Raw genomic sequence first — 12,080 nt, 5'->3', positions numbered from 1 at the left:
TTAGGCATGTCGCAAACATCCTTATTCCGAGCGAATTACACGTGTGTCGTTAAATCAGAATAAGCAGAGAAAGCACAAACAATCAACAGGGTAAATATTCACATAAGGAGAGAAAAGAGGGAAATGTAGTGCTTCAAAGAAACTAGGACACCAGGTCAACATCAAACCTACAGATGTGCCATTCCAACTCGTCACGCTTTCCTAATCTTTTCCTGAAGGTTTCCTGAAAATGCATGTTCTCTACAGGTTTTATTCACTGATTAGCCTGATTCTACTGCTTTGCTACTGAATAGAAGTATCCAGCAGATACACATATAAAACCTTGGCAAATACCCGTCCCCCTTTCTCACTGACGATGTTCTGCATTGACAATCTACTGAATTGCCAATGGCAGGACATGTGAACTTCTCAAACGGCACATCTGTATCATCGATGTAGACCACAATCACATAACATTCTTAACATTTGTGGTCAAGAAAAAAAAAGACGCAACAGCCAGAAGGATGGTTTGGAGACGTACCCTTGAGTGAGAGCCAGGTGGAGCAGTTCCACGCTGAGCCGCAGCTGGTTGAGAACGGCCAGATCCTCCATGAGAGGCCAGATCTGAGCCCTGCGTCTCAGCTGCTGCAGCTCCGCTCTGGGAGGAAGGGCTAGGTCTCCGGCCTCCTCCTCCTCCATAGACACTCCCAAACGCTTCTCCAGGAGACCGCCGGAGCTCATACGACTCTGCTGCTGCTCCACGCAGGCCACCAGCCTCTCTAAGACACCTGCAGTGAGGAGGGAGAAAATAGTGAAGCCATTAAAAAGACCCTGAGGTTGATTAATACGAATGCCTTCTAAATCAGTAGTTCTCACATCTCTCTGTAATTCAAACGCTTTCAAGATTTTTCCAAAAATGCAGAGTGGCACAAAGTGACGTGCGGTGAGCTTGTATATCTGATATTTTTGAATAGGCAACGCTATGTGAAACGAAATGAAAATTCTGACTGAGAGTCAGGCTATCAAGTGTATATAAATGGAACCAAATGGACCCGTAAGGATTCAAGTTTAATGGACAACATTCAGTTAAAGGACGTTGCACGCAAAAGGGCCTGCATTCTCTCATGAAACGCATACAGGCAATATGTTCTTTCTTCTCCCTCCACATACCAGACTTGTGTGGATCCAGCTGGTTGTTAGCTAGGAGCACCAGGCCCCAGGCTTCCAAGAGGCTTTCCTTGGTGTCAAGCCCCAGCGTGGCACCCTGAAGTCGGACCAGCTCCTGCCTGTACTGGGTAGAGGTGCTATCCAGCCGCAGATTGCTCACGTCCAGCGCTTTGCTCAGAACCCTTAGCCGTGACGCACAGTCAGCAACGGACTCCAACTGCAGAAGAGGAACGACAGAGGGAATGATAAATGAAGAGGGCTGCAACTCTTCATAATTTTCTTAGTGATTATTCAATAGATCACATTTTTTATGAATCCATCAGAATAGGGATGCTGGGGTTCAAGGGGTTGGTTTGTTTATCAGGGTCCCGAAGGGCTCTATACTAGGTCTGCTAGCATTTCCTTCAACATAGGGATGCTAGGTGTCTTGTAGTTAAAACCTAAAAAAAACCCACAAAACCGTACAAGCATAAGCTAATTGATGCAATGCTTCCCTACCTTGAATGGCAGCGGTTTCCCCAAAGTCTTCTGGATGCCTTTCAGGGCAGTGGCCACAGACACTGGAGTAGACAGCACCATCTGAATAGCAGCCGACACTGTCTGCAGTTCCTGGTGCCCTCTGGAAAGACACATTGCAATGTTCATATGTTCATATGTGTAAAATTGTCTAAATTAAATTAATAACAAAGAGTACAAAAGGAATTCCACCACACCTCAGCCAAGTTGAGGTACAGTAGGTCTGTTGCGTCACAGGAGCGGGACACAACAGCCGATATTAATGGAAGGTGCAGGGACAAGAAGTGATTGACTTTTCCAGCTTCTTTAGAGAAGATGCAGTAACATTAAAATGTCAGTCATTTCTGATCCTAGCACCTTCCATTAAGAGGCTTAACTGTCCGACCTGCTCCAGTGACTTATTCTTGTCTTCAATTAATAATGGTCAGATCAAATAAACGCATTGTTAAAAGAATATTATAATGCAGTCGTGTATCCCAGCGGTTCTGGTTGTATTATAAACTTATGGGTTAGCCGTCACCCAGACACAAAACCTTTGAAATGGAAATTATTCATATATTATCCTCTCAGACAGCCAGTTAAATTGCCTGAAATCATTGGAAATCTCCAACCCTCTGTAAGGGTCCATTTAGAACCCCATAAAGGAGCTCCTTTATGGGGTTCCAAATGGACCCTTACAGGGCTGTGTACAAATAGAACTCACAGGTCCAGTTGTACACTCTCAAGGATTATGGGGGTCCCTGACATAAAACACTTTGAGAACCACTTTTGAAAAGGCCTTACTCGAAGGTGGCTGTGGCGTCCCCCAGCAGCAGCGGAGCCAGCCTGAGGATGAGGTGTTTCTGGACCCACTGCCAGTGCAGCGACAGGATGGACACGCCCTGAGAGTCCGCTGGCAGAGTGTTGCACACGTCCCAGAACCGGTCCCGCCACTGCAGCAGCTGCAGGATCTGGAGCGACATACGGCACATGCACATTAAATACTAAACATCTGAACTTTTCTTTATTTTTTGGGGGGGGGGGGCTACATTTTTACCAAAAAAAAACGTTTCAAAATTATTTTGAAAATAGCCGATCAACGCTGATCTACAAGATCTGATGATCTTGAAAAAAATTAAGTAAATCGAAATTGTTTTCCCGCTTAAATTATAATGACATACTCAAAATTGGGATGCCAGGGTAAACTTTTCCACGGCCTATACTTTTGATGTACGACAATTCGCGAAAATTGCACTACATCTACAAGCAGCATGTAGATGTGCTACAATAATTTTTACGATTTATTTATTTTTTCCTATAGGCCTAATGATCAGGACACCTGGTTGAAAGTGGTTAATGTAAAGAATGGATTCAAGCCAACGTGACGTGATGAGGACAGTGGGCTCACCTCAAACATGATGTGGTCTGAGATGTGGGGCAGTCCGGTCTGGATGGCCTGCAGAGTGAAGTTGTCCCACAGGTCAAAGAAGGTACGCAGATGCATCAGCACAGGGTGAGGCAGGTGGCCGATGTCCACAGTCCCTGTGACGTAAAAACACAACATGATGCTAAGAGCCTAAGACCCATTAAGACCCGAGGCCGATTCCACAAATGCCTTAAGTTCTAAATCAGTAGTTCTCAAAGTGTTTTGTGTCAAGGACCCCCAAATTGATATACTGTAATTTGGTAGCGGACCCCTCATTGTCTCCGCCAAGCCGGAGTCGCCTTCATATTTGAAGATTGTGGAGGCGATAAACTGGCTTGAGAGACTAGATAAGTGTCTGTAATGTCTCTCCCATTCTACTAGATGCCTGGGGGCGGAGGCAGATTAAAAAAAAAGACACATTGACTTGACACACATGCATGAAACCAGAACGTTCTTATCATATCTATGTGGAGTGTGTAGATGATCTTACCTTTGCTGAAGGCTGTGGCCAGTCTGAGAGCACAGTTTTGTGCCGACAGATTAATGGCACAGGTACAGATGACTGACCTCTCCTCTCTGTCCATCATCAGAACAATCCTAGGAAACAAAGACAGATTAATGGCACAGGTACAGATGACTGACCTCTCCTCTCTGTCCATCATCAGAACAATCCTAGGAAACACATTTAAACAGATTAATGGCACAGGTACAGATGACTGACCTCTCCTCTCTGTCCATCATCAGGACAATCCTAGGAAACAAAGACAGATTAATGGCACAGGTACAGATGACTGACCTCTCCTCTCTGTCCATCATCAGAACAATCCTAGGAAACAAAGACAGATTAATGGCACAGGTACAGATGACTGACCTCTCCTCTCTGTCCATCATCAGGACAATCCTAGGAAACAAAGACAGATTAATGGCACAGGTACAGATGACTGACCTCTCCTCTCTGTCCATCATGAGAACAATCCTAGGAAACAAAGACAGATTAATGGCACAGGTACAGATGACTGACCTCTCCTCTCTGTCCATCATGAGAACAATCCTAGGAAACAAAGACAGATTAATGGCACAGGTACAGATGACTGACCTCTCCTCTCTGTCCATCATCAGAACAATCCTAGGAAACACATTTAAACAGATTAATGGCACAGGTACAGATGACTGACCTCTCCTCTCTGTCCATCATCAGAACAATCCTAGGAAACACATTTAAACAGATTAATGGCACAGGTACAGATGACTGACCTCTCCTCTCTGTCCATCATCAGGACAATCCTAGGAAACACATTTACATTTCAAAATCCATACTTTTCCAGGTCTTCATTTCTTGACAGCATTTGATCAGCGTTTATAATAACACCAGTTAAGTAATAATGCCCGTTAGATTATGCCGTAGCACCAACAGCAGAAAAGAAATGTTGGCAAAACAGGGATCCGGTGGTAATTCCGACAGAGCATTAGTCCGACATGCGGGAACAACGGTCGGACTACCGCTCCAACATGCGCTGCTCCCGTGCTTGCGGTGATGGTTATGTTAGGGTTTGAGGTAGATTGTCGGTCTAATGACTTCCGGACCAATTATAGTGTCAGAACTAAAGTCTGTACCCGGCAAAACAATGTATTCATTAAAATATAGCGAAAGTGAAACTACAAAAAGTACATTCATGTTTCAGTACAGAAAAATAGCTCAAAATTCACTGCAATTGGAAAGTATTGTGAAAATATATTGTTCCAGAACATGCAATCTGCAACAATTTTCATTCTACTACCAATTGACTCATTGTAATCTCTCACTACAGACTGTGATGAATAGGAATTTGATTGTAGGCCAGTGTACCTGTTGGCGACCGCGTTCAGCTCTTCCGCAAACTCCATGTACCTCTCCTCATCTTCAAAGTTACACTTGTTGGCCAGGATGTCCAAATACTGCTTGTTCCAACGCATGTCCACAAGGATCCTGTACTCATCTGACAACAAAAAATGTCAAGTTAAACTGACATTGTTTGAACAATTGGATTCATGCTGGGTATTTGAGAATGCTCATCTCATTTTCAGCAATGCCCTGCTTCTCTTTCATACCAGAGCGAAGCAGAGCGGGAGCGAAGTGCTGAGCGGAGAAGGCATGTTTTGACTGGATGTTTTAGAAAAGGTCAGAGCGGTCATGGGTGATTAGCCGACATCATTTATTATTATGTCAGTTTAATTAAAATGACAATGCCTATACGTAATACAATAAAACTTTCATGGTGAGCAACATCATTGCAGTCCACGGTGCAAATTGCAAACACATAAGGGTTCATAAGGGTAGCCTATTCTAGGATCTCTACACTTATTATAGGGAACGCATTGTGCTCCTTTAATCATCCTTTTACAGGGCTCAGAAAGGTCATGAGACAACATGGAAGGTGCAGTTGTCTTACCAGTGCTGTGTGGTTGCAGCAACTCAGTGAGGGACTTGCCCTTTGCAGTGAGCTTGCTACTGAACACGGCCTTCAGAGCTCTGTTTCCAGCCTCCACCTGCACCAGCGCTGGATCTGCAACATTTAGTTTAAGAAGTCACACACCTTACAGTTTCATATGTATATGAAACTATGTGTATTTGCTGAGGAATATCACATAACACATGATAAACAAAATGATAAATTCAGGTGCTTTTTCAACTGCATTAACCTTTCCTAGAAATCAGGAATTTCTTATAGAGCACTAGTTCCAACTTCCTTCCAGAGCATTACAGCAACACAGAGTCTTATCCGATACTCGACTCAACAAACGAAACGTCACGTCATCAGTACATCAAAACGTCAGAAAGGGGGGACCAACCGGGGGCGTATTTGTAGCTCTTGCCCAGGTGAGAGAGCCAGTTGCTGCGGAGGATCCAGTCCCCGTGGGAGGCTCTCTCGGTGAGAAGGCGCACAGCGGTGGGGATGAGACGCAGCGCGTCGCCGTCCTCCAGGTCCACCACGCCACCAGAGAACACCTGGCCGTCATGGACGCTGCTGATCTGCATCGCCCTCTGCAGGTCGGTCAGGCTGAGAGGACGACTCCTGTGGAAAAAAGTGTGTCAATTTAGGCCAGTGGCACCTTTTCCATGTCACGCACCCCCCTCCCTCAAATTAATAGAAACAAACAAACAAACAAACGAGGGAAGGTTCATAGTACAGCATTGCTTCCTGTACCTCTTGCCCTGCAGGCTGAGCGTGTTGAGACAGAAGGACAGGACCTGTCCGTCTCGGAGGACCGAGGAGAAGCAGGAGTCCTCGGTGGAGAGCAGTGCGGAGGGAAAGCCATCGGGCCACACGCCAGCACACAGCAGCCCGCTGCCCCAGTCCTCCGTGTCCAGGATGGCTAGGTGCTGCTCGATCACCTGCTGGGCTTGCTGCGCGGACACACCATGCAGGGTTTTATTATTAGCACTATACTCTGCCAAGACCACAATCAGCACATTTGTTGAAGAAATGTTAAAACATCATTCTTGATTCTGGTTTTGCTTGTTCAATTTAGTAGTATTGTTTGACTGACATGAATTCAAGACGAGCATTAACATTACCCTTTGCTTTATTTTAGCTACTTGACCATATATTAGCTTATGCAAAGGTACCCAATGAATGCACATAATGTGCAAGAGTATGCTTTTAAGATACAAACATATCCTTTGCTAAGGTCATGCGGGTACCCTTTGGCTGGCAGCGGTGCGTTGGCAGAGCGAGTAGGCCTCTCCACAGGCATGCTGCAAGGCACTGGGCAAGTCCACACCTCTCTGGAGCTGGCAGGACAGCAGGGCAGCGGCATGAAGGAGTGATGCCACACATGAAGCAGGGGAGTCTGGAAGACAGGGGGAGCAAGACAGGAATGAGAGGGAGGGCTACAGGGTTCAAGTTCAAAATGTTATTGTCCCAAATGGGAACAAATGGAGGCAGGTGAAGAAGAAGGGAACTCCACACACTCAACTGTAGTTCCTATTGGGAGCTACAGATACAGGTTTCTAATAATTAAAATACTTCTAATGAGAGTTACTGTAGAGATCTGAGTGTGCGGACTTCCCTTCTTCTCCATTGTCTGTATTGTTGTTCAGCACCTATGGGATTTTGTTTAGATGGCTTGGACTCGATTTCTAACGATAGAGACAAGATATAACATAACATGACCACTGCATTATAAACATCTCTGTGCTTACCCCAAATTGCAGCTTTGATGCCTCTATGGATTTCGATGAGTAGGTCACACACACAGTCACCGATCAGCCCAGCGGTGTGGAGCACCGTCTTCAGGTCCAACATGTCCCAGCAGACACCCTCGTGTTCCCCAGGGATGTAGATCTCTACCCCTCTGTTCCGCATGGCTCTGGAGATCTCTCCATGCGCAGGGTCCATGGTCATAAACAATCTGCACAATTACATAAGTATTACTGGCATTAAGAGCTGTCGCCAGGCATTCATCGGGGCTGTTGCTAGTTCTATGTCCTGGTTTCAAATTCCAACATCTAGCTGGTAAAAGTCTCTTTGATTATTTGAACAATACAATCTGCACAGAAGGGTGTCATTAGCCTTTCTTTTTCTAGTCTCATATGACCAGACGACCGTAGATCTCTGCCTAATTCAATGTAGGGACTAAAACGTTGTGTACAGTAAGTAGCAGAAACAATGCTAATTTCAAAGCAGCAGGCATACGGTAGGTTTATTAGAAATTTTCACCACTGTGTTAAACTATATTTAATCTAGATTTCCCCTGGCATATCAATTCGCAGACTACCGTATTCTACTTTGAACATTCAAATGTTGTCCCTCAACTACTGGACTACTCAGGAAGCAAACTAGCTGCAATGAGGTTGCTTGCTACCTGAAGTTTGGATGTGGGGTGACTTTGGGCGTGGTTCCGTCAATGACGCCGCGTTCGTTGATGGTCAGCGATCCACCGGGTTCCAGCAGTGCATTTAGGCGATCCAGGACAGAGGGGCTGGACACAAACAAACAAACGTAGTTAGTTCAAAAACAAATATTCTTGGCCATCACGTATATAAAAACATCTTGACCACAACTGGGGGAATTCAGTTTTAGCTTCACCCAGCTGCTGGCTGCTCATAATGGTTATAATGAGCGCCAAGCTATGGCCACCACAAACCCCAGTAGCAATATAGCATAAAAATGAGTTTAACCACTTTAACTCTGTATCGGCTATTTAAAAGAATTGCCTCGCAACGTTACACGTTATTTTTTAAACAATATAAAAGTACCTCGCACAAGACATTTTGAGATGGGGGTCCGCAGCCAAATATATATTAATTTGTCATTTGAAAACGTTTGAGAAGCCCTGACCAACCAACCTGCAGAAGTTAACATTGTCCATGAGCAGCCAGTCTCCGGCCTGCAGGGCTTGGACCAGCATGCCGTCCAGCCACTCAAAGCCTCCGTTGGTCCAGCCGTCCTCCAGCTGTGCCAGACGCTCCTTGAGCAGCGTGAAGTCCATCTGCAGCTTGGACATGTCTGGAGGACAACAATTCAATTACAGAGAGCAGACTTTGAAATACGAGCATTTGCTTGTGTCGTTTTTGTGATTTTGTGTGTGTGTGTGTGTGTGTGTGTGTGTGTGTGACTGTGTGTGTGTGTGTGTGTGTGTGTGTGTGTGTGTGTGTGTGTGTGTGTGTGTGTGTGTGTGTGTGTGTGCGTGTGCGTGTGCGTGCATGAATTAAAACTTTATTAGAAGACAGAAATGGATAGCACCAAAAGAAAAAAAGTCCCTGCGGTCTAGTTTCCATTCCGGTCCTATAACTTCCATAGCTGTATATTCTCCAAATAAATAAGTGCTGCTGCTTGTCAGTTAGTTGTTTTGGATTTCAACATTCAATTTCAGAATGCAGTCTGCTAGCCCTGACCAGCCCTTGCTTCGTTCTTCCCTGTGAACAGATTATCTATACCTATAGTGGCTACTCCTCACAATCAGTTAAACCACTTTCCCTTACATTGGCTTTCAAATTTGCAAAGATTGAACCTGCTGCTGTAAGACAGTCCTCCCCCTCTCCACAAGGTGGGGAAGTGCACCAAAGAATTAGGGTCATTGTACAAATTCAGCAATCCAGTCAAACCCTAATCAAACACACAGGCAACATTATTTTCTGGCCATAGGGTGCAATTTTCAAATTGTGCTGCAGTTACTACAAATACTATTAGCATTGAGTGACTGCAATTTCTTCCATCTGTGAAATGTCCCTTTAAGATTTATTTTGATCAGAAGCAGGGATAAAACATATAATTCCCACCGACCACAGTGGGAATATCAAAAGCAGAGGCGTGTATTTTCCCCACATCCAGCCAGCAAATCCAACCCTTGCTTTCAGTAGACGGACGGACTCGGATCAAACATGAATGGACCGGTAAGGTGTACGAGTGTCCTCCTCCTCACCGGTGAACACCTTCAGCTTGGTGTTGAGTTTCTGCAGCAGCAGGATGATGACCTCCAGCTTGTTGAGGGCCTCCGAGTCGACGGCGGCGCCCGTCCTCTCCTGGCCCTGCAGCCAGCGGCAGAACAGGCCCCAGGTCTTCAGCAGGAACTCCGTGTCCTGGATGCCCCCGTCCAGAGACATCAGGCCACGCCGCGTCACCATGGCCACGATGTAGATGACACTCTCCAGCACCTGCTGCCAGGGTCGCATGATGTCCACCTGGAGAGAAGAATCCACACGTACACAGGCATTTTAAATAATTGAACACTGTGTTAAAACACAAAATAAGCGGTATTGCAGATGTCTGTACTCAAAACAGACATGCAGACACACATAGCTGTTCATTGGAGAGGTTATTAGGCACTGCTCAGAGATGTTGACCGTATATGTACGGTACCTGTTCAAAGCCTCCCAGCAGCTCGGTGGTGTCCATGGCACTGTTCATGGCCATGACCCTCAGGCGGTGGCCCGTCAGCAGAGCCAGCAGCCGGACCAGGCTGGTCTTGCCGCTGGCCGTGGGCCCCACCAGGATGGACATCCAGCCCATCTCCACACACTTCATCAGGGACTCCAGGGGGTGGAGGGCCTGGTGCGTGATGGACAGGGGAGGGTCCAGGGCCACGGGGGCTCCGCCGCTGCGCTGGAGGACAGAGAAACCCACCTGCAAGGTGGCAAACAAGATGAACCCATTAAGCCCTGGAATGCAACTGTGTCACTTTGGCGTTTCACCACATTAACCCATTCTGACCTGAGATCAGATTAAAAAAATGTCTTCTACATCCTGACAGTTTTCTGAAAAAGCTGTCCGTCGTTCTTCGATTTTTCAAAAATAGCAGACCTACAAGCTCGTAGCTATGAGCTTGTAGATCTGCCATTTGTCAATAGCTAAAGCATAACGTAATGCTAACACCAAAACGGGTTCCCCACTTCCCGCCCAAAATGGGTTAACCACTATTTTATACTTAAGATAATATAGTTTCTTTGTAGATTTTGACAGAGCTTGTAGATCTGATGTTTTCACGATTTGTATACATTTGGAAACGTGAAATGGGACATTCTGCACAATGAGTACTTACTTTTGGTACTTTAAGTACATTTTGATGCCAATACTTTTACTCAAGTAAATGTTGAATACCGGACTTTTACTCAAGTAAAGAAATGTAGTACTTTTTCCACCACTGAACAGCACAGTGACCCTTAGGGACGTCTGAGGACCGTGACAAACCTGCAGATTGAGGGGCGTGATGTGGAACTGTCTGGAGCCTGTGTAGGGTTCAGAGTCCTCTCCAAAGATCTTCTTGAACACAGACAACACCTGGGAGGGAAAAGAAGAGCTTTTAGTTTTTCTTATCCCACGATTTTGGAACACATTTTTTCACCCAGTATCAAGAAGAAGAGCTTTTAAGTTACACTTCTCATACATATCGTTGCTGTCGGGCAGAAACCTCTTATCTCCATTCTAACCTGTTGCGTTTTTCCTAAATTAATGCCCTGCCTACTTAATACAAAACACAAAAGCATCAAAAGTAGCAGATGTAAAAGCGGCGCGAAACGATATTGTAGATCTGCTACAGATCTGCTACTACCAAAAAGTTACTGTTTTGGACCGAATGAGGTTTCCACCCGACAGATACGAGATTAAGGTCTGTCCCTAATTAATAATTCCAGGTCCAGGTTGTATGGCCGATGGTCTTGTTTATTAGCACAATCTCTTGCCTATGTGTAATGAACAGGTGACCCAACCCTCTGCAACCTGTGACATCAATACAAAGTAAGACTTTATCATAAACATAAATCATCAGGTACCTGAGCTTTGTCTGGCTCTGTCCTCATCCTGTCTGCGTACACCAGGCCCACGTGCTGCCCGGGGTTGAAAAATCCTGGTGATTGGTCAGCCTGCATCAGCTGACACCAGCGGAACATGTCGCGCAGGTTGAACTCCCAGGGACCTCCTCTCTGACCCCATTTCCTCTCCGTAGACACCTCCTGGATGAGCTGGTGGAGGTAAACGGGAACAGAAGAGTTATGTCTGCCGTATCCTTCACCAAAAATAATAACAATACAGTGATTTTTGGTGTTCAACACCATAAATGAGCTTGTTTTTTGATGTGGCAAGATCTCAACATTACTTGAAGACCATTCCATATAATACTCACCAAGAGTTCCTGTTTTGTGCTGTAATCAAACTACCTTATGGTGACTCACACATAATATGAATGGTGAACCTTTAACTAATGTACTGGGAATTTGTCATTTTTGTGTGACTTTCATGTACCCGTAATCTTAATTTTATCTTCCCATGACCTGAAAGCATATATATTTATAATAATAATAAATGATTTCCTCTGATCTCTAACGTTAGCGGAAGAAAACAAAATGGAGGTGAAACGTGTCACGTTTTCACTCACTGCACACCTCAGCGGTTTTCAAACTTTTTGTGGGCACACCGATGGGCAAGTCAAATCTCAAGGCACAACTGTATTCATAGCGAAAACACAGACCTGTGCCTACAATGTCTACGTATTATGACATACCCAGAATAGGGACGCTATGGCCCATTTAGAAGTT

The 12,080-nt window shown here is 45.3% G+C and overlaps 1 protein-coding gene across 1 annotated transcript in view; it reads right to left on the bottom strand.

Annotated features, from left to right (window-relative positions):
- mdn1 (midasin AAA ATPase 1) overlaps positions 1–12,080 on the bottom strand; it is an 82,055-nt gene that overhangs the window by 36,379 nt on the left and 33,596 nt on the right. The window contains exons 40-57 of the mRNA XM_080791158.1: positions 11,319–11,507; positions 10,738–10,827; positions 9,910–10,173; positions 9,473–9,731; positions 8,397–8,556; positions 7,913–8,029; positions 7,251–7,459; positions 6,750–6,898; positions 6,253–6,452; positions 5,897–6,120; positions 5,497–5,610; positions 4,914–5,043; positions 3,558–3,664; positions 3,050–3,183; positions 2,446–2,612; positions 1,645–1,765; positions 1,150–1,363; positions 521–767 (exon numbers count right to left, since the gene is read on the bottom strand). Coding sequence (XP_080647284.1) covers positions 521–767; positions 1,150–1,363; positions 1,645–1,765; positions 2,446–2,612; positions 3,050–3,183; positions 3,558–3,664; positions 4,914–5,043; positions 5,497–5,610; positions 5,897–6,120; positions 6,253–6,452; positions 6,750–6,898; positions 7,251–7,459; positions 7,913–8,029; positions 8,397–8,556; positions 9,473–9,731; positions 9,910–10,173; positions 10,738–10,827; positions 11,319–11,507 — 3,095 coding nt within the window. The remainder of the gene's footprint in view (positions 1–520; positions 768–1,149; positions 1,364–1,644; positions 1,766–2,445; positions 2,613–3,049; positions 3,184–3,557; positions 3,665–4,913; positions 5,044–5,496; positions 5,611–5,896; positions 6,121–6,252; positions 6,453–6,749; positions 6,899–7,250; positions 7,460–7,912; positions 8,030–8,396; positions 8,557–9,472; positions 9,732–9,909; positions 10,174–10,737; positions 10,828–11,318; positions 11,508–12,080) is intronic.

Source organism: Protomyctophum bolini, assembly GCF_963924005.1.
Source record: "Protomyctophum bolini genome assembly, chromosome: 19".
In the NCBI taxonomy this organism is placed as follows: Eukaryota; Metazoa; Chordata; class Actinopteri; order Myctophiformes; family Myctophidae; genus Protomyctophum; species Protomyctophum bolini.
Note: the sequence above shows the minus strand (reverse complement) of the source record. Positions and strands in the feature narration are given on the sequence as shown.